This window comes from Lycium barbarum, chromosome 9 (genome assembly GCF_019175385.1).
Source record: "Lycium barbarum isolate Lr01 chromosome 9, ASM1917538v2, whole genome shotgun sequence".
In the NCBI taxonomy this organism is placed as follows: Eukaryota; Viridiplantae; Streptophyta; class Magnoliopsida; order Solanales; family Solanaceae; genus Lycium; species Lycium barbarum.
In genome coordinates this window covers 22,050,961-22,073,401 of record NC_083345.1, presented here as the reverse complement: position 1 = coordinate 22,073,401, position 22,441 = coordinate 22,050,961, and the positions used below count along the sequence as shown (strand labels likewise).

Sequence of the window (22,441 nt, the reverse complement as noted above, 5' to 3'; positions counted from 1 at the left end):
TATTTGACAGAGACTGAAAGTGTTAAACTTTTGGCAAACTTAAATGACCAAAGCTGTTAAGTGCATACCCAAGGGTCTATTTTGAACCTATCCTCAAACATAAAGGGATCATTTGTCATTTTATCATTCTTATTACATAAACTTACTTAAAGTATCTAATAAGAATAATTTATACTATTTTTCTTTTTAGATAATATTAATTGCAGTAAAAATATTTAATCATTTTTTTCTTTTTAGATAATAGTATTTGTAAGCGTAACTATGCATACGTGCTTTCCGTAATTTGACATTTTAAAAATATAATTTTTGAAAAGATTGGCCAAACACAAACAACTTTTCTACTACTAATAAAAACGTGTTTCAAATGATTCGGCCAAATACAAATTACTACAACTTTAAAGTACTTTTTATATTAAACAGAATTTTTAAGCTTGACCAAACAGGCTCAAGCTGTAGTGGTGACCAGAAACAACTTTATTGAGCTGTTTTAGAGTTCGTTTTTCCATTGATTGAGCTGTAAATGAGCCGTTAAAACATGCATGGTTGATGGTCCATGGATAATAATCGATGATTAGCTTTATATTACTTTTGTGCTTTTTGGTCCATTGAAAATGTATTGACTAATTCTGCTTCTTAGTACTTGAGAGATACTGATTTTCCTTGATGAGGAAGACAACAAAATGGAGATTGATTTGAAAGCTAACCTACTGAATATATAATAAAAAGAGAAAAGCAAAAAGCCTAAAAACCATCATATAAAGAAATGCTGGAATTACAAGCATCCTATGGCATTATGGTCATAAACAGGAAAAAAGTTGAAATAGCGCATTTTATAGATTTAAATAGGAAATAGCAAGTTCAGCATGAAAAATGATTGAGCAACAGTTCATTAATTCCATACATTTCAGCCAGGAATGTAGAAAAAAAACTCAAGATCTTTTTCTTGTAAACTATACTTGCAATACTGGCCAGAGATGGTATTATGATAATTTTTCAAGAGTTTAGGTAATATAACCCGTAGCAGATAACAGTACATACTTACCCGTATCGAATGTTTACACTTAACTAAAATAATTAACTTTAAGAATCAACAAATCTAAGTGAAAATGCATATCACTTAACCATGATTAAAATATTAAAAAATGAATATGAAAGACATGTTTTACATTCACTAGCTAGATGTAAACACTTACCCGAAAATTAACATTAAGGGCAATTGAAGTCCAATAGATTAAAGAAAATAAAAAAAGGCAACCCGGACACTAAACTTTTAGACAAATTTAAATCATTCCAATACATTATGACCATTTTGATCCTTTCTCTTAAAAAATTAAAGGGCGAATTGTTCTCTTTTGTGAGAAGAGGGCGTAGGGTAACGGTTATGATCGAGTAGTACTAACGACTAACAAGCAACAACAACTATCATCTCTGGAGTGCATGACATTAGACACACTGTTTCACGTAGTGTCCCTCCTTTTTCTTTGTTAAAAAGATGTGCTGATTATCAATGGAGACAATAGTCATCATCATTCATCATTGCTTTCTACTACTACTCATTCCCATGTGCCGTCACCCCTCTCATTTCCTTAAATTATAAGTATTATGTAAATAGGATAAAAAAAAAAATTGCATATATATAAGTTATTTTATCCCTTGGCATAAGATTCCTTCTTTTTTTTTTTTTTTGGGAATCCCTTTGTGAATTCCTGCCTCCGCTACTGCTTGAGGGGAGATTGCCAAGTTCTTTTAAGGAGACCACCAATCTTTTCCTCAATTAATGCGAGACTCTAATCCGGGTGACTTCAGAGTAGGAGATATGGTTCGACACAACCCAGTAACATTGACTAATATTTTATATATGTGTTAACATTTTCTTTTAATATGTATAAACAATCTTTTCCTCAAACCCACTCTAATACTTTGCTATGATCGTTTGCCCGTTAATGCCCGTTAACACATCTTCAAAGACAGTCAAAATCAGAGCTTCTCCTTTACTCAACTTTGTCAACAAAGCAACAGAAAAGGAAAGTAGAAAAAGGACTTCTTGTCTCTTCTCTCTTTTCCTACTTTCTTTCTTTCATTCCTCTGCTGCAACTGCTTACATGTCCTCAGTATTCCCTTTGCCTTCTCCTCTGCCCCTTCAATTCTGAGCTTCAGTTCCACACTAAACCACTTTTGGCAAAATTCTTTATCTTTAACATTTTGCTCCTCCTCAATGGAGCTGCATTGGTGTTACTATTCTTGGTTCCTTCTATCTTCTATCTTCATCACAGTTGCTTTCTGCGATCCTGAAGGTACTCCATAACTAGAGGCAGATTCAATATTTAAACTTGATAAGTTCGATCTTTAAATTCTTAGCAGTGAAAACATTGTACCTTTAATATTATGAATTCAAAAGTTATATTTGCATGTATGTATGTGTTCCGCAGCTATTACATTATCTTGCTTATGTTGTGAAATATGCAGGATTCTTGAGCTTGTCTTGTGGTGGAAACACTACCTTTGTTGATTCCTCCAACATTACATGGACACCAGATAATGCCTATATCTCATCTGGTAACATCACCACTGTTAATTTTCTCGATGGTTCCACCTCACCTACTCTCCCAGTTAGGTTCTTTCCTGATTCTCCACTTAGAAAATGTTACAAGATTCCAGTGAAGAATGTATCATCCTTGGTCCTTGTTAGGACAAAGTTTGTGTATAAGAATTATGATGGACATAATAAACCCCCTGTATTCTCTGTTTCTCTTGGGAGGGCTATTACAACCACTGTCAATCTTACTATTACTGATCCGCGGATCGAAGAGTTCACATGGCCAGTTGATAAAGACATTTTGAATTTATGTTTTCATTCTCTTCAAGATGGTGGATTTCCAGTTATTTCATCCCTTGAACTTAGGCCACTTCCTCAAGGAGCTTACAGCAATGCCTTGGGAGATTTCCCTAATAGGTTTCTGAGGAAATGTTATCGCATCAACTGTGGTTATAATTGGTCCCTAAGGTCAAATTCTCACTTGTCTATTATGTTATGTACTCCCTCTGTCCCAATTTATGTGAAGGCGTTCGGATTACGAGTGTCCAACCACTTGAGTTAATTCGGACATAGGTTCTTCAATTTTTTTAAAATAAAATTTATATATTTAAAAAACTACAAGTAAACATAGCTAATGATTTAATATATTTTAAAAAATCGTTTGACTCTCCAAACAGTAACACCTTCACATAAAATGGGACGGAGGGAGTATTACTTATCGACTGTTTAGTCCTTCGTTTCTGTTTAAATTTGATGTTTTTCGTGCTATTTAAAAGGTACCCGATTGATCAGTATGATAGAATTTGGGATGCTGATGAGGATTTCAGTCCATTTCATGTGTCTTCTGGTTTTGATATTCAAGCCAATTTCAATATGTCTGTTCTGAAAGAGAGTCCTCCTACAGCTGTTCTTCAAACCGGAAGAGTTTTGGCACGGTGGAATGACATGACATATAACTTTCCTATTGATCATCAAGGAGATTACCACATTGTTCTCTACTTTTCTGGGATTCTGCCTGTCTCTCCTTCATTCGATGTATTGATAAATGGAAATATTGTTCGATCAAACTACACAGTGAATCGATGGGAAGTCAGTAGTCTGTTATTTACAATGAAAGGAATTGAGAGTTTGAACATCACATTGAAGACTGTCCGCTACTATCCATTTATCAATGCTCTTGAGGTTTATGAGATCCTAGACATTCCCTTAGAAACTTCTTCAACAACAGGTTCTAATATGGTTTTATTGATTTTTCAAAATATGTGACCTTTGAAGGAGTCTGTTAGAACAAATTGCACCAACTTTGGACCTTTTTTATTCTTGCAGTTTCAGCCCTCCAGGTTATTCAACAGTCAACTGGCCTAGATCTTGATTGGGAAGATGATCCATGCTCTCCTAAACCATGGGAACACATAGAATGTGAAGGAAATCTAGTCACTTCATTGTATGTCAAAGCTTACCCTAGAACTACATTTTCGTTTCCTTCTCTTTCTCTTGGTCTTATTTTTCGTTAAGAGCAGAACATATTAAAGTCAGACTTTCTGTAGGGAGCTTTTTGACGTAAACTTGAGGTCAATCAGCCCAACATTTGGTGACATACTGGATCTCAAATCACTGTAAGAGTCATAAATCTTAACAACTCATCACTTAATAGCCACTATTTGGCTACCTTGACTTACTTATTTGAGGCTCTTCTTGTTGCAGAGATTTGCATAACACTTCACTTGCTGGAGAAATACAAAACATCGGCAGCCTGCAACATCTTAAGAAGCTGTAATACTTGATCTTACAGGAATTACCATGTTAAGTTAACGTACTTAAAAGAGCATTTTCTTTAAATAAGTTGTGTGCTCAATATTGCAGGAACTTGAGCTTCAATCAGCTTACAGCTTTTGGTTCTGAGTTGGAAGACTTAATAAACCTTCAAGTTTTGTAAGTCTCTTTCATTTAGATAGTAATTTCCTTCGTTGTTCCTAGCTAGTACTGTCTTTAAAATTAATTTGTTTTCTGTTGAAGGGACTTGCATAACAATAGATTTCAGGGAACAGTACCCGACAGCGTTGGAGAACTTAAGAACCTCCACTTACTGTGAGTGAGGATAATATTTACTGGCATTTTGAACTTCTTTTAAAGTACTTCACCTGATGAATTATTCTAATTTTACCTCTCTGCAACATTCAGGAACCTAGAGAACAATAAGCTGCAAGGACCCCTTCCACAATCTTTGAACAGAGAGAGCTTACAAGTCCTGTATGAAACTGAAAACGTTGTCTTTTTTTGGCTTCTCATGTTAGTTTCTCGGTTTATTTTATTTCCCCTATTTTGCAGATCATCAGGAAATCAGTGTCTTTCCTTCACTATGTCTTTATGCAATGACTTCTCAAGAAATCCTACAATTGAGACACCACAAGTCACTGTTTTTGCACCCACAAAACATAAGCGCCATAACCGATTAGCAGTTATACTTGGTGCAGTTGGAGGAGCTATACTTGCTTTGTTCGTTGTCTTTCTATCAGTATTCTTGTACATGAAGCGAAGAAAATCTGGAGATAAATATGCATCAAGTATGAAAAAGTCAAACTTTTCTTTAACATCAGAATATTGATAAATCTATTTCTAAACATAACTAGGTTCTATTATAGGAACTGCAGCAGAAATGAAAAATTGGAATGCTGCAAAAGTCTTTTCATACAAAGAAATCAAAGCTGCTACAAACAACTTCAAAGAGATCATTGGCCGCGGTAGTTTTGGATCTGTTTATCTTGGGAAGCTTCCTGATGGTAAACAAGTTGCTGTTAAAGTTCGATTCGATAAAACTCAACTAGGTGCTGATTCTTTTATCAATGAGGTTTGTCACTATAATATACCCATACTAGTTCAGTTCCAGTCTACAAAGACAAAAGAGATTCAAGAACTTTGTTTATTATCTCTAGGTGTCCCTTCTATCTCATATCAGTCATCCAAGTCTTGTATCGTTAGAAGGATTCTGCCATGAGTCAAAGCAGCAAATTCTAGTTTATGAGTATTTACCTGGGGGATCACTGGCTGATAACCTCTATGGTATGTCACGCATAATCTCACCCATATTTACACTCTAAATTCGTCATCCTTTTCTGTCACGGATTGTTTTCTAACTCTTAATAACTGTCTCAGGAGCAATGAGCAAGAAATTGACACTAAGCTGGGTGCGCAGATTGAAAATTGCAGTTGATGCTGCAAAAGGTATGTGCATAGTGAGACATGTTTAATTGGAGACTACCATGAACAACAAATTTCTTCTGTGCAGAAAAAAAAAATTGTGAAAACAGATTATTACTTGAAAGAGTATTGTGAGTTCATCTCAGTTGTGTGCCAAAAAGTTTGGTTTTCTACAACCAAATGATCCATATAGCCCAGATGATGTAGCATTAAGTTTTACATAGTGTATAACGGTTGATTGTTACTTTTAAAGGTTTGGACTACTTGCACAATGGAACTGAGCCAAGAATCATACACCGCGATGTGAAGAGCAGCAACATACTTCTGGATGCAGAGATGAATGCTAAGGTATCTGACTTTGGCCTTTCTAAGCAAGTAACTCAATCAGATGCAACACATGTCAGCACTGTTGTCAAAGGCACTGCTGGTTATCTTGATCCCGAGTAAGCTTCAAATCATTTATTAGCCATGTATCAAGTTTAATCATTGGTCCTTCCTATCTTAAACCTCTCTTACTACTTGTCTACAGATACTATTCCACTCGACAACTCACAGAAAAGAGTGACATCTACAGTTTTGGAGTCGTTCTTCTTGAACTTATTTGTGGCCGCGAACCACTTAGCCACTCAGGGTCTCCAGATTCCTTCAATTTGGTTCTATGGGTAAAAAAACAAATCTTATAATGTGTTTCATAGCAAACATAACAGAAAGCACTTTATTGACTTCCAATAACACTCATATGTTGCTATGAATTTCAGGCAAAGCCATACTTGCAGGCAGGTGCATTTGAGATAGTAGATGAGAGCATAAAAGGAACATTTGATCCAGAAAGCATGAGAAGAGCAGCTTTAATCGCTTCCAGGTCAGTCGAGAGAGATGCATTGCGGAGGCCTAGTATTTCAGAAGTATTGGCTGAGCTCAAAGATGCATACAGCATTCAACTTACCTATTTAGCATCTGAAGGACTTGCCAACTGATAAATTAGACCTTCACCGATGCAGCTCACAATTTGCAAATATGAGTATTCTCTAGTTGAATCAAATGGCACAGTAATTTTATGTGAACTCGGACATGTTTTAAGTTATTTATGTATATCAAATTTAAATGCCCCCGCCCCCCCCTCCCCCTCCCAACCCAAACGTCCACCCTTGATTTCATTAGGCGTAGATATGCAAAATAGACATGAGTATCTATTTCTAATGCTTATTTCCAAATTCTTGTCACAATGTGCAAAAGAGTTTGCAAAATCTTGTGCCTAGATGCTACTTTCTGGTGATGTGCCGTTGGGAACAAGGTACCAAAATCTTTGCTTAGATAGCTCACTGAAAAATCATCTAACTAGTTTATACGCTTGCACACCTAGGACTATCTATCCTTTTGATCATTACAGAAATTGACCCTTAGCACGCGCCCTTTCTTTGAATCTTCAGTTCTTTTTATTTTTTTTCTTTGCACCTCGAATATTTCACCAGATACACAATAACATGAAAAAAATCAGCTAATGTTTTTATCTATCCTAAAATTTAAACTATGATCGTCAAGTTTTGAACTCCACTTCATTTATCATTAGGCCTCACCTTTGTGTCTCATTGAATCTTCAATTCTTGATAATATCTTGAAGCTAACTTGCAGCCCTTTTTCTTCTGGTCTTTTTTTCACCTGCCCCTTGAAAAACTTTGCCCGTCTTGAAGAGTCAAAACATTCTCATTGAGAATAAAGAATAGTACCCGTGGGCAAATAATTCATCAGTTATACATTAGTTTATCAGTTTACAATATCTCCGAGGATTTTTCCATCAATTTGGTTTGGAAGATACCGGAAGTCGTGGTTGATTTTGAACAAATAATAGCAATATTCAACCAGGCTTGCATCAGTGCGAGCAGTCATGTGTTCACCTCCACATTCTTTAATACTTGTGAACCAATCATAAAAGCAATGAGTTGGCCTAACCAGAAAACTGGCGCCGTAGATATAGGAATAATGCTGTAACGGCAGCCACTGCGTAGGGGAACACAGTCCAGATTCCCTGCACAGTTAATAGGAATCAGGATTGGATTCTTTCATTCTTTGGTATTAAATGCAAAATTGGGCAGAGCAGAAGAATTATGCTGTACCACTACAGTAGCAACGGTTGCAACTGCAAATACTGGACGCTCTCTTAGTAAAAATCCAATTGTCAACTGCATTTTGGAGAAAAAGAAAAAGAGATAAGAAGGCATGAACGGCAGCACACTTAAAACTGGAAATCCGTTGCTTGTAAAGCACAAGGCTAATAACCTGAATTGGAAGAGTTATGAAGCCACCACAACAGACACCAGCAAAGAAACACTCTGGTGATACATCCTGCAATGTATATGCGCAGAGAAATGATTAAAACGGTATAAATATATGTTTACCATGGGAGAATGCATCCGAGTTGCTAACCATTTCTCCATGAGGTAATAGCTACAACATAACCATCATAAGAATCTTGAGATGGACCATTAATAGTTATAACATTTTGTAGGAGAAAAGTAAACGAATATCTAAGGATACAATTAGAAACAAAATGCGATCATTAAATACAGTGAATCTAAAACGGTTAAGCAACGGTGAAACAAACTGAGGCCTCCAAACTGATAGATGCTACTGTATCACCCTTTACTTAATCGCAAAGATTAGGCAAATTTTGAGTTGCTAGTGCATGAACTGCAGGCAAAGCCCCGATTTGAGTGGAAAAATCTTTTGGTGAGAGAATAAGATGCCCAAAAAAGGTTTGGTGAGAGAATAAGATGCCCAAAAAAGGTTTCACTTTATGACTTATGTTATAATCGACTTTATTGGGATGAACATCCAAAATAGGGCATTTGACAGGCCAATTTCAGATTACTTAAGAAACCAAGGATCACTTATTTCAGCTCTGTATAATTAGTTATAACAGAAAAGCACTCCATGTGGTTCCTATGCTGAGGGTCTACCGGAAACAGCCTCTCTACCATGGTAGAGGTAAGGTCTGCGTACATTCTACCCTCCCCAGACCCCACTTTGTGGGATTTCCTTGGGTATGTTGTTGTTGTTGTTGTAACAGAAAAGCACTCCATGTGCTGGGGTACACGTGCCTAGTGGTGGATTGCAGCAGGTGTTTTCCCTCTTCGGTAGTGTTTTTATGTAGGATGAAAGAAATCTAAAATTATTACAAAAATGTATTAGAACTTCTGAAAAGTCGTGCAGGAAATAGGTTGTGTTGCATTCGCAGTGATTGAAATTCTAGTCAGAGTAGGTTTAGAAATAGCAAAGGAACTTTGTAACTGAGGGTCGCGGGGTTTGTCCATCTTGTACCTTCATAACAACTTTTTCACTAAATATTTCGATCGTTTCAATGATGAAATGAAATATCAGAACTTCTAAGCATTGTAATTAACCATCCCTGCTTATCTGACACCTTTTCGTTCGGTAGGTAAGCATATCATACCACAACACTTGTAGTACCCAAAAAAGGGACAAGAAAGTAGCAAAAGGGGGTTAAGCTGATTTAATACTCAGCATGTTAAGAAGGAAAATAGAAAAAGATCACTCACCAGAGCCCCTGCCAGGAAAGCAGTGGGATTTCTCACTCCAAGAGAAAATCGTTCCACTGCATCAGCATAGGAAAATCAACCAATAAGCAATTAAGGAAGTTCAAGGAACAAGAACATCATATTAGTTATGACAAGTATTTTCCAGAAATTTGATACCATAACAAGAAACATCAACTGTTTTAGAATGTGAGAAAGTTTAGAGATATATAAATATATACATAAGGATAAAGATGGACCAGATGTATGCGAATTCTTAAGATATAGCATAAATTTTGAGGTAGAGCACTAATCTTGATCTAATATTTCCAGAAAAAAGAGAATCTTAACAAATAATTAAATCATATCCTTCGGGCACCAACATAGAGATGTGATAGTACTGATGCTACATTGTGATCATAGTAATAAATGTACGGTATCCAATGAAGTGGGTTGAGAACCATGAGGTTTCAAGTCCAAATCCTAGTGAAGGCAAAAACACTAGGTGATTTCTTCTCATTTATCAAAGCCTTGGAGCTACCCCGTAGAATTAGTCGAGGTGCACACAAATTGGACCGAACATCACGGTTATCCACAACAAAAAAAGGGTGCCCCTATCGGTGGAAACAAAGGTTTCACGGTAATTAAAAGATTTCACACGGCAAGAGACAATTCGGAGTAAATTTAGTATCTTTGTGGAACTCACCTAAACCAATGAGATTCCCATACTTCTGTACAGCGTCTGTAATATCTCTTACCTTCTGATTTCCGATCCCTAACTACAACCAAACTGAATCTGAATTCCCAAAATCAAGTTTGTATATTTTTTAAAGTAAGGCAAGGAGACTGAATATTTGAACATGAATGAAATGCTAGTAGCCAAAACAAACCTTTGAGTAAACATCATTGGATGCACCAGATTGCTTAAAAAGCTTTCCAAGATAAAAAGGTATCATATCACTGAGACAAACACCCCTGAATATTCAGAATCCACAAAAAGTTAACATTATGGGAACCACTGTTTCTACATAAGCAATTTTACTGGCACTGAAGGTGCATAAAATCTTTGAATACAACAAAAGAAAAAGAAGGTGTGCATTCTGCAGACTTGGAAGGTTGACATGAACATGCATTCATCAAAATTACTCAGAAGACACAGTTTCAACTGACCAGTACACCCAGAGAATAGTGGATGTTATATATGGAGCATTTCTGGAAAAGGAGTTCGCTAGTGATTGCCACGTCCCATCTAGAACAAGCATCCGTGCTATAGAGATTCCAACCTACACCATTCGTTAATGAATTTGACTTTAATAGTGAACATCATAAAGAAGGATAACAAGCCAACTTAGTGCCTATTCAAAGACACTATATAACAGCATATTTCTAGATTTCAACTTTTTCTAGACAGGGTTCTAGCTTTTTAACTTTATAAAATTTAAAGCATCTTTACAACGCTTTTCCCCTCTTGGCCTATCACTTTTTCCTCACATCACCAAAGAACAACTTTAAAGTCGTTAATTTTGAAAGGAATAAAAAGGGCAGGCCGGTGTAAAAAGCATCCCGCATTAACAGGTTCCGGGGAAGGGTCGCACCTCAAGGGGTGTGATGTAGACAGCGTACCCTAATTTTGAAAGGAATGTCAAATCAATACACAGGAAAACTATAGTATCTGCAACACAGCCATGAATTGGAAGACTTATTAGCAGGGGAGTTCATGAACAAAAGTACCAGCATAGGAGACGGACCCATATATTCAAAGCCTCTTCACTGATAAAAAGTCCAAAACCAGCTGCCATCAGAAGCCAAAAGTAGACCCATCTGAAGAATCAGAATACAAGGGCTTAATATCACATCTGAATATAGCTAATAATGAGATTATGAGAGTTCCAAGATATTAACTTTATTAAGCATCTATCCTAGTGGTAGAATAAAAGTATAATGACCATAAGGTTGGTCCTTTTTCTGCTTAGGTCATGATGATACCCCTGATATATGAAAAGTCGCAAGGATAAATAGCTGCTTACCCTGGAGCATATTCTGGCAGCATGACTCTATAGCCAAAAGCTTTGAAAGAAAAACCAGGAGCAGGTGTAGCAATTGTGGAAGATGATGATCCATCAACCAGATATTGAATCCCAAAATTTGATTCTTGAATAGGCTGCTTGAGACCTATGGATAGGAATGTAACTGTAGCAGCTATACCTAGCGCTATTGCCAGTTTTGCCAAAAGCGAACTTCTTGGGGGAACAGTTTTATCTTCCAGATTACCAGTTAAATCATCGGAAGCCTTATGCATTATCTCCTCAGCATCCTCCGACTGTCCAGCTTCATAATTTTTAGCACTCACAAGCTGAAATCTTTTGATCCTACACTTGAATAGAGAACTTTCCATCACTTAAACAAGGCCCGTCACCAGTAAATATATAAGTTCAGTACACTGAACGTGTTGATTAGCTGTTTACACTTAAATTCCAATTTAGGGGTTATACAGGAGAGTACTCTTGGAATTTCTTGTTGGAACAAGGATAATAATATCTTCCAACTGCTCGAACTGAAATATCATCAAATTGTTAGAGTACAGATGATACCAATATTAGAAACTCAAAATAGTACTTGCTTGTCTTAGAGGCACGTCAAGACGTTTTTGAAGATAATTGGAATCTCTCCCACGAGCAAACGGAAGAATAAATAACAACTCTATCTTCGGGATTCAACTTAGCCACACAACAAGTAGCATTCAAGAAAGTTGCTCTTCTATTCTTGAATCTGTAATTTCACCTTTTGATCATTGTCTCTCAAAGTTTTTAGGGGAAATGGTTTTTGAAGTGCTTGCCTTTTTTCAAAGAAAACTAAGCACTATTTATAGGCAAAAAAGTCTTGAAAAAGAAGAGTTTCATTAACTAATAGTTATTAATAGGTTCATGAGTATTACAAAATAAAATATATCTTTCACGAACCTAAAACGTAAAAGAATGAAACAATGAAGAACGTATCTTCAAATTCACACTCATTCAGTTTCGAAACTCAAGAAACTTTTATCGGATTAACTGTTTCAAAATTAATTGAAACATTAATTTTAACATTTCTAGGTGATTCATAAAAAGATATAATCAAATTACAAACTACATTAGATAAAACATCTCCATGTAAATTCAAGTTATATAATGTGCAGGTGTCTATGAAGTTGTATATACAACAACATACCCAGTGTATTCCCACAAGTGTGGTCTAGGGAGGGTGTACGCAGACTTTACCCCTACCTTGGTATAGAGGCTGTTTCTGACTCTAAGAATTTTTAGAGTATAGATCAACTGCCCCTAGGGCTTTGGTCTAGTGATAAGCGCAGCATGTAACGTGTAGGTTAGGCGCCATCACAGGTTTGAACCACGCCGCAGAGAAAAGTCTGGTAATTAAGTGGAGAAGAATAGCAGGCCCATTATCCAACTTGCTGCTTTAAATTAGAATGGGTTATCCTCCTTCATTTCAACTTGTTTGGTCCTTCGTTTCAACTTGTTTGTCTAGTTTTAATGACCTTGGAGTTTAAGAAAGTAAAAAACTTTTAAATCTTGTGGTCTTAAACTAAAGATCCGTGGAATATAACAAAATGTTAATATATAAACAGGCCCTTAAACTTGACCTCATCCTCCAACTTTGGGTGTGCACAAATAGGCACCTCAACTTGTATAAAGTTAAACACGTAAACACAAATGTTAATATGACACTGACATGGCAATGATGTGGCCCTCCAAAAATTATATCACTGAGTGCCACGCCAGCATTTGTGTTCACATGTTCAACTTTAGACAAGTTGAGGTGCCTATTTGTGCACACCCAAAATTGAAGGGCATACTTGCCAGCTGAGACTAAGTTTAAGGGTATGTTTATGTATTATGCCAAATGTTATTTAATCTTGTGATCTTAAACGGGAATATTGGAACTAAAAGTTGCCAAAAAGAGAGATTGATTTCTTTTTTAAACAGACTAGAAAGGAAAATAAGACAAATAAATCGAAACAGACGGAGTAATAATAATCTGGAGAATTACCTAGAGGATGAAGAGTTGTATTGCTTTGGTGCACTCCAGAGTTTCCACTTCCTTAAATAAGCTCTCCGACGAATGTAAGAAAATCCGAGGTGGTTAAATACTCGAGGAGTTGCAGATTGAGATGAAGACAGTGGAAGAGATATCAATACTTGGTTATTATTAGATAGAGCCGCCATTGTTCTGTGGCGGTGCTGCCGTAGCTTGTGGTGGTGGTTGTTTGTTTACGGCGGAAATATTATGGTAAGGTAGTCGAGTATATATATGCTCTAGAAGGATGCTAAAAACTCGGAGTCTTGTCTAATTGGAATGTCGCTACGTGGACAGATCTGATTAGATGAGATCTTTGTGGACCAATTGATTTGATAGTCCAATAGTTGTATCCCTTGCGTTTCAGATATCTCGATCTCGTGGCACTTTTCGATTTTCAAAAATTAATTTAATTAAATTTTAAAGTTAAATTAGATTAGGTTAACTTAATATTTTAAAATTAAAATTTATATATTTAAAAATTACATTAAAATTATTATAATTTGTAACTTTTCTCATATCAATTTGATGAAAAAAATACATCTTAAAATGTTGATCAAAATTCATGCAGTTTAAATCTCGAAAAACGAAAAGTGTCATATAAATTGCGACAGGGGGAGTAATATAGTAAAGAGAAAGGTTCACGTAATTAGAGAAAATTACTCTCTATATTTCCTGGAAGAAAATATTTACACGCTTTAGTCCATATTTTGATTTTGTTATCCGATTTAGTCCATATTTGTACATAAACACCTTTTATACACTTTTTCTACAAAATTAATACATTATGTATAATGTTTTCCTCATGAATAATATTGTATAAAATGAAAATATTGCTACATAGGCTTGGTATTTTATGTTGATCTGTATATTTTTAAAAATTTGTCCCTTTATTCAATTTTTAAATATGTGCGGCAAGTAACAAGATGAGAAAGCACAATTTTTAACATCTCTAATGCTCAGGGCAACAGCAACAACAAGAAGAACAATATATTGTGTAATCTCACAAAAAGAATCTAGAGAGAGTGATGTGTATACAAACTTACCCAAGTCAATAATATAAAATGAACAAAAGAAAGATAGGAACGAGAGAAAATATAAAATGTAAAAATTTGAAACTCCAATATAAGTATACAACTATACATACCCAATTAAATAGACCATACGGTCCTATTCCTAAGGCGTGGGACAAGTGATGGCAATCTCTGTTATCTTGATTTGAGTGTTGTCTTTTGTTTCCGTCCAGCATTTTCGTAAGTCCTGCCGGTTACTTCTCTATCAAGTACAATCACATTTCTTTGCTGAACATGTAGGGATAGTTTAAAACTTAACTAATGTCGAAGACTAGAAATAGTTACGTGTTCTTTATTGGCTGTGACAAGTAACTGGTCATTGATGGTGAAATTTACTTATTAATTTCAAGCTTTCCTCAACCTTGAATCTAATCCACACACTACAATCACCCAAGGTTTGGGTAGGATAGATATTCATGGTAAATACGTATCAATACATAATGAGTGTTTACATGAAATTATATAAATTTACTATGGTTAAATGATTTAATTGGCTAAGAATGCATGTTTATTAACCAATAAGTGCTAAAATTCTATGTAAAAATACATATCATACATTTATTGATTTAGTGTATAATTTTTACCATCTCATCACTCTTAACTAAAGTTTTCAATGTTAGACCTTAAGTCTTGATATGAAAAAAAATCTGGTAGAAAAGCTTCCTTCTTTAATTTAATGGGTTTTGTGCGCATCCAAATTAGCCAAGAGCCCAAAATAGATATTGAACATTTGATAGAAAAACAAAAAGAATAACTCACAATCTAAATTCAAATTCAGTTTCAAGCGATTGTTCCTTTATCAAATTTTGAGTTTTCAAACTCGTGCACTAAAACAAGTACTATCCATGAGAAGAAAAAACATCCGTGCAACATGAACTTTTTCTTCTTTTGGAATGATGTGTTTAAAATCTTTTGGCATTTTGATTAACCTTTGAATGTTAAATTTCTTTCATCCAACTACCCAAAAAAGATAAAGAACATCATTAGTACATATAGGACCATTATATATACCATCATAACCCATAATCACATGCTTTTCCCATCCCTTCTAATTATTTAGTTATTATTATTTTATTTCTTTAATTTTTAGTTTAAGAACAGGGAGACTATGAGGTAATTACATAAATGGTCACCACACTCACAATTGCAGGAATGTGAACGAACTAATTTTTGTAATTATTAAATTACTATACTCTCATTATACTGACTAAAGAATTCATTTCGCCGGGATTCAACCAAGGTACTACCGAAAATCCTACATGCCAAAACTTAGATTTTTTTTTTTTTTTTAAATACGGAAACCTGATTTAAAATATTATCTCACCATTAAAAACTCTTTTTAGACTAAACAAATTGTCCCTAACCCAAAAATATTAAATACCCGACCCGTTTTAGTTAAAAGGCCCTCCCTATTTCGAGTCTCGCATTACCCTCTTTAATTCCATCCTCCCCTCCTTCAATTCGTATTCAAAAAGCGTGGTGGATATGTTGAAAACGAAAGTAAAGCCGCGTGGGATGTGAATGTTGATTGCGAAGATATTTTGCATATGTCCTCAGCACTTAATCATCTAGATTTTGTACATATTTTTAGAAATTTTAATTGTGTTGCTAGAAACTTCAAGTGTGAAATCCTAATGCTAAAAACTTGATTCTTCTACCGAATTTCTAAATGTATTGAAGTCCTGGGTAGTAAAGAAAAGTGGGATGCTATATTTCCATAGTTTTAGCATTACGGCAAACTCGTGTCAAATATATAGCTGATTTGGGCGCTTCTTGCTGTTCCAATTCAGAAAGACTCGTCAGAAATCGCCGGTTGGGTTGGTCCGACCAAGAAAGGCATGGGACTTATGGGCATTGCTTTAGCTAAATTTTCAGTTGGTTTGGTTCAAGATGTTTCTTGGGAAAAGATATTCTCAAGTTGAGTTGTAAATGACGCGGATCGATCTTTTGGACATATCATGTTGTTCATGAAGTAGTATATAGCTGCTTCCGGAGAAAAAAATTAGAATATCTCTAAAACCAACTACTAAAGCCACAATTTATTCCCCCATTTCCCCAGTTCTTGAGAGCATAGAAAATTTTGATGGAAAATGAAACTAGATAGGTTGATTTCGAAGTCACCAAATTTATTTGTTAATTCTTTTTTTGCATTGCAATTACTATAAATTTGATGATCATTTGTATAATTAACTCAAGAGTATTAACCCAACTTTCCTTCTTCAAATTAGTCCAAGCCAAAGGCCCAAAGCTACCCACTCCAAAGTTAGGGGATACGCTATAATTAGTGAAAGAAAATAAACAAACTGAATTACCCATCCACGTAAACGCAGAGGCGGAGCCAAGATTCGAAACTTATGGGTTCGGGGTTCTAATTCTTTAAAGTTACTGGATTCTTAATTAATAATTTGTACATATTTAACAAAAATTTTAATACAAATATATGGTTCGGACAAAAGCTACTGGGTTCAGCCGAACCCCCACCCGAAGGGCTGGCTCCGCCCCTGCGTAAACGTAACGTACAAAACTGAATTTACAATTTTTAAGAACTTTGCTCTTTCAAAGTCTATTTCTTTCTTTCATATTTTTCGAAAAAAACATACACGGTGAACCAAAAAAACCGACTTAGCAATCACTATCTCAAATTTTGACAAAAGAAGTATCACTATCTCAACTTGCCTTCTACTACTAATATTTTGGAACTTAGTGTGAACGAACCTGGATGGTTCTCATTATACTGCAATAAATACAGAGTAAGTAAATAAATAAGCAAAATGATTAAAGTATGAAGTCTTTGGTAACGTTGCCTCCTGGTTAATGTATACAGTTCATACGGCGGAGGTGCATGTTTTTTATTTACAGAAGACATGAAACAACATTAAATTAATTAACATAACCTGAATATTCGGTTGACTATATTCAGTGCCAGAATTCGAGGAAGAAAATATGTCATGCCCGACAATCCTTCTAAAATCCCTTTCTTTTTAAATTCAATAGAGTTATAGTAACTAGCAATTTTTGGATTATTATTGCACCGCTCTTTTGTCTCAGGTACTGGAAATTTGACTTTAGGATCAAGTGGTGATTCTACAACAAATAGAAGCATCTTTGAAATCTGATTGGCCTTTCCATTGAGAGAAGAAAAGAAAATTTTGATTGCCTATTGGTTCTTCAATTATTTTACATGTTTTGCTGATGATTGATGAAATGCTCATAATTCATAAATTAATTCGCTAACCATAAACTAATGGTGCTAATTAATGTCACTTTGACGGAAGTTGGTCGCCCGCAGCATTCAATTCTTCTATAGCAAATATAAGTTTTTTACTTGATGACAATTATGTTTTGTCATTATGGTGAAAATACGTTGAAAGAGAAAATATTTCTAGGCTGAGGCGTTAAAGGAGATTCAAGCCTACTGCATCAAATATTTACTGGTCCAGTAGTAACTAGTGTATTTGTCGGCGCTTCGCCCGATTATAAAAAGAATTAAAATAAAATTTAATACTAATGTCATTACTTTTATAAAAGAAAATTATTTTTTATTAATCAAACATATTCTATAAATTTCTGAAAAGAGAACCTATAAAAAAATTAGATCAAATATGAAACAACTCATTTAAGAAGTTAGTATATGTGAACTTGGAAAGGTAGAATATCAAAAACAAAGTTAATGAAAAAGAAACAATGGTAATTTTAAAATCTTGGGACGTAAACCTGAGATTTGACCTCCTTTTTTTTCTGCCTCTAAGGCCATTACTCATTAGTATGGTTTCTCGACACTTGTTCATAAGATTCACATTTTTCATCTTTCTTTATAAAGTAAAAATAAAAGGGCTAAAAGAAGGAAATAAAAAGAAACCGAAAAAATTGGAAAAAGAAAAAATATCAATTAAATGCACTCGTCATTGATTTTGATGGGATAAAAGTCCCTAATATTTAGTAGTTCTTTTCCTTTTCCTTTGTACACCTTTCTATTTTCTCTCTCTTCAAATTCCATTCTAGTAATCCCAAACTTTATCGCTAAATTCACATGACATATATTCTCCTTTCTCGCCCATATGCAAACTTGTCGCGATGGGGTATGTAAATAGATTAGACTTATGTAGAGAACTTAACAAAGTACTTTTTATAATGGATGAATTTAAGAATTAGTCATTAGATTGTAATAAATTCAATAAATAAGCTAGAATATATGTAATTATTCCCCAAATTAAGGAAAAAAGGCTAATAATACGTTTACAGAGAAGAGATATGTGTTTGTGAGTTAGCTAATTTAATTTCAGAATACTATTTTGTTATGTTAAAAATTGAGAAATGAGGTAGAGCCATGTATATAGTTTGGAGATGAAATTTAAAATCATTAAGAAGGTTTTTTTTTTACTTCTAATAGTTCATCTTTGAAAATGAAAAGTATTTTGACGGATTTTACTGAATGCGGGGTACCTTAGTGTAGACGGATATTAAATTTACTTCATACTAGTTATATATAAAAAAGACTTAATTGGAAAAAATAAAAGAAATTTCTTGTACGCATCAGAATTGTTACCTGTCGCCTATCAAAATTATAAATTAGGCCAAATGGAAAAACTAAAAACTCGTGCTTATCATTTACTTGTGTTTTAGTCTATCTGCTAAATTCTTTAAAACCTGTCAATTAAAAGTAGAAAAAAAGAGAAACGTTTTAAGAAAGATAACTTGAAAAAAAAACACACAATTCTTTCATACTCTATCTAAAACAAATGCAACTAACATAAAAAAAAAAATTAAGACTTAAGAAGTACACTTTATGCTTTTGAAGTTTTACTTGTTACTGTCATGGGTGGCTTTACCGCCATGCCCAATGACCCCTTGGTCGCACCCCATGGCCCCAGTGTCATGGACGACCCCGTGGTCTCGGTCGCACCAAGCGACAAGAATGCCTATTCCAATGTCGCCCCATCGTTTGCTCAGGACCGAGCCCACCAGTCGGCATTGCCCAAAGCGCCCACCAGCAAGCAGCGCCCTCAACGCTGGCCTGCAGTCAGCGCCCAGGTGCCCATGCCAGGCAGCCCGCGCGCAGTGCCCGACCCTCTGCGCCCCAGCGCGCCCGATGCCAGCGCCTGCGCGCGCACGACAGTGCCAGCGCCCCAGCGCCTGCGCACGACAGCCTGCGCCCAAGCGCGCCCAACCGTGCCCGCACCCCGGTGCGCACGGCAGTGCCATGATCCGAAGATGCTGTAATGGACCTGCTCTAGTTTAGGTCACTTTTGATGTAAATATAGAGTAGTTTACTTCCTGTTCTTGTATTATGATTTTCTAGCTTTCTTATGTCTACTCTTGTAACTTGGGTTATTTTTTTTAAAGCATTATTAGGGGGGATATAGTCGGTGAAATCAAAAAGCATTCAAATCTTCTGCAAAGGTGTTCTCTCCCCCTCGAACACCCCAACTCTCTTGTAATCAATTCTCTGTTAATACAAACAAGCAATTTTCGTTTTCAATTCTCTCATTGCAATTGTTGACGACACGGTTTTCCTACACGACACTGACAGTCTAGTCTAGCGTGTAGAGGGGACCTCAGGTTGGCGGATAGTGATCACACGGAAGTCGGATTACTTAGCTTTACGTCGCCCTTCTAAACATCTAAAGAAGGCGCCGCGTAACATTACATATTAGTTAAAGAGATATCATAAAGTACTGTTTAACATATGGAGGAAGTAAATCCATCACAGCAGGAGAAAAATTGGCCTATGATCCTGCTTATAAGCCATGTCTATCACGGCAAAGAGTTACTTATTAACTCTAAATTTAGGATGCTATCACCTCATTTTGTACCTCTTCTTCACGATCTCAATTATCTGCATATGTTATACACATAAAAAAAATGATAAGATAGTATACAAATAAATACATTTTGCAGCATAAGTACATCCAGAATTGGACTTCGTCCATCAAAGAGACCAATTAAGGAGAAGGAAAGAAACCTTTTTTCCTCCATCTTCTTAGTCGTGCATGTGTGGGGCATATATATGAAGAAATAAATTGGAAGGAAAAGAAAATTGTACTTGAGGATAGCTGTTGCTGTCATATAATAATTTTCAGCTTATCCTTTGCTGCCACATATATACCAATTCGACAGTAAATGATAAAATATTTATATCACTGATCACCATTTCTCATTTAATCAGATGTAGAGATTTCTCTTTGAAACGGTTATAGAGGGAGGGGGAAAAGGTGCAATTAATTTGGAATTTAAGAGGCGTAATTAGTAGAATTAAGAGAGTGGCTATTGATTTTTTTTTTAATACATAACACATTAAAAATGAGAGAAAGTCTGAAAAAAAGGAGAAAAAAGATAATGTTATTCTAGGTCATAGAGAGATGTCACATCACCTTGTTTATGCTTAGCTTTATATTAGAAATGGATTTTCTTGACTTATCTCCTCCAAAATATAAAATGCAGAAAATTTAAAGTTTTTTTTTTTTTTTTTTTTTTTAAATCTCCTCCAGAATACAACAGTTATAACAGAATTTTAAGGCATGCATTGTTCATTTTTCTAATTGACTTCACAGATTTGTTCATTGGACTCGATGGACAAACTTCAGTGCATACATTAACGTTCCAATAGAGGAGTGTAACAACCTACAGACTGATGGTGGTTGAACCTGAGAGGGGTTCGATAATGCAAATCTCCTATCAAAATGGAAGGGGATAGTTGTTGGACTATATAAAAGCTAGTTCAAGATTCAATTGTCGACACACTTTTTAGGTTAACGTCCAGGGGGGACAAAATCATAATGTTCAAAATTCTTGATAACTCAGAGAGATCAAGTCAGAATGAACATTACAATGCCTTAATAGATAGCTTGGTTCTGACACATTTGGATCAATTTGCGTATAACCGAATATATCATTCTTTTAATAAAACAAGTAGTCTCTTTGTCCTATTTTATACAACACTGTATATAAAAATCAAACAAATTTTATTTCTGTATTATTTTTTTATCTATACAATTGGAGTAATGATACTTTTAATAGTTTCAAATTTGTTCTTTCTATTTCAAAAAATTAAGAAGATTGTTTTTTCAATTTTACCTTATAAATATAATCTCTCAACTCTTCTATTTTGAATCTCATTATTCTTTTCTTTTTTTAAATTATGGATGAAATACTATAAATAGTTGATTGTAAATGACAGCAGGCCGCAGGAAAACAAACACTAGTAATACGCCTATTGATTAAAGGTCGAGGGGACCAAATCCAGGATACTCGAGTACCCATTTCGCATTGCACGAGTCAAGAGAAAGCAACCATAATTACATGCGTTGCAATCATGTAATTATATTTCATTGTTCTGCCAAATGAAATTGAAAAAATATCTTTCTACTTTCATGAGGTAATATTAGATATAGAGTGAGCTTGGTCGCTAAATGTTATAGAGAGCACATCAAATTTTGAACCATCAAAGATAAAAAAAAAATTGATTGTCTAATTAATAACTTCATTAAGTCAATTAATTTTATATGGCTGGTCAAAAAGCTTGTTATTTAGATAGAAAATAGTAGAGAAATGGAGACTTATATCTATTTAAGTTGAACCACACTCAATTAACCTATGTAAATTTCTAAATTATGAGGAAAACTATGTATATTTGCGAGAAAAATGAGAAGACTTAAAAAAAAAATACAAATATTGGGTTTTGAAAATTGTTTCTTATAAAAGAGAAAGTGGGCATCCTCGTGACTTTTTTTTTTCGGTTCTTGTAGCTACTTGAGCCAATATTTCATTATTTCCCTCTTCACACTGTGAATTCAACTCTATGCCTATCTAGAAGGATTAAATAAAATTATCAAAAGTCATGACCTACAAAGGAAAAAAGAGCCAATTAATTGCCTTTTCATTTAGGGTATAAATTGAAAAATAAAGAATCCAACGCACATACCATAATTAGAGTGATACCTACCCCATGTGCAGAAAAGTATTATCCTTCAATTCTTAATTTCAATAAATGATTATCTGGTTTCTAGAAAAGAAAAAGCTTCAACGAG

The 22,441-nt window shown here is 35.0% G+C and overlaps 2 protein-coding genes across 4 annotated transcripts; one reads left to right on the top strand and one right to left on the bottom strand.

Moving 5' to 3' along the window:
* Nucleotides 1-1,821: 1,821 nt before the first annotated feature.
* LOC132610088 (probable LRR receptor-like serine/threonine-protein kinase At5g48740) lies at nt 1,822-6,839 on the top strand. Of its 2 annotated transcripts, none has more exons than XM_060324346.1 (16): nt 1,822-2,294; nt 2,467-3,004; nt 3,313-3,764; nt 3,863-3,980; nt 4,084-4,152; nt 4,241-4,309; nt 4,400-4,468; nt 4,553-4,624; nt 4,718-4,786; nt 4,865-5,100; nt 5,188-5,384; nt 5,470-5,596; nt 5,690-5,758; nt 5,988-6,177; nt 6,264-6,396; nt 6,493-6,839. In XM_060324346.1, the coding sequence occupies exons 1-16, from the start codon at nt 2,216-2,218 to the stop codon at nt 6,709-6,711; spliced, it is 2,706 nt and encodes a 901-aa protein (XP_060180329.1). In that variant the 5' UTR covers nt 1,822-2,215; the 3' UTR covers nt 6,712-6,839. The 2 variants fall into 2 exon arrangements, with proteins under 2 accessions (XP_060180329.1, XP_060180328.1); XM_060324345.1 differs by having other exon boundaries at nt 1,834-2,294; nt 5,179-5,384.
* Nucleotides 6,840-7,053: 214 nt separating this feature from the next.
* On the bottom strand, nt 7,054-13,592 carry LOC132610089 (uncharacterized). 2 transcript variants are annotated; one of them, XM_060324347.1, is made up of 10 exons: nt 13,315-13,592; nt 11,295-11,636; nt 11,016-11,088; nt 10,438-10,550; nt 10,158-10,242; nt 9,974-10,046; nt 9,292-9,347; nt 8,012-8,077; nt 7,849-7,914; nt 7,054-7,760 (listed from the first exon to the last, which is right to left on the bottom strand). In XM_060324347.1, the coding sequence occupies exons 1-10, from the start codon at nt 13,488-13,490 to the stop codon at nt 7,680-7,682; spliced, it is 1,131 nt and encodes a 376-aa protein (XP_060180330.1). In that variant the 5' UTR covers nt 13,491-13,592; the 3' UTR covers nt 7,054-7,679. The 2 variants fall into 2 exon arrangements, with proteins under 2 accessions (XP_060180330.1, XP_060180331.1); XM_060324348.1 differs by having other exon boundaries at nt 11,295-11,641; nt 13,315-13,454.
* Nucleotides 13,593-22,441: the final 8,849 nt, after the last annotated feature.

Coding starts and splice junctions, on each gene's coding strand:
- LOC132610088 (XM_060324345.1), top strand. CDS start 2,216: ATGGAGCTGCATTGGTGTTACTATTCTTGGTTCCTTCTATCTTCTATC. Junction 3,981..4,083: donor GGAAATCTAGTCACTTCATT/GTATGTCAAAGC, acceptor GACTTTCTGTAG/GGAGCTTTTTGACGTAAACT. Junction 6,178..6,263: donor GCTGGTTATCTTGATCCCGA/GTAAGCTTCAAA, acceptor ACTTGTCTACAG/ATACTATTCCACTCGACAAC.
- LOC132610089 (XM_060324347.1), bottom strand. CDS start 13,490: ATGGCGGCTCTATCTAATAATAACCAAGTATTGATATCTCTTCCACTG. Junction 7,915..8,011: donor TCATAACTCTTCCAATTCAG/GTTATTAGCCTT, acceptor TCCAAAATGCAG/TTGACAATTGGATTTTTACT. Junction 7,761..7,848: donor CAACCGTTGCTACTGTAGTG/GTACAGCATAAT, acceptor TTAACTGTGCAG/GGAATCTGGACTGTGTTCCC.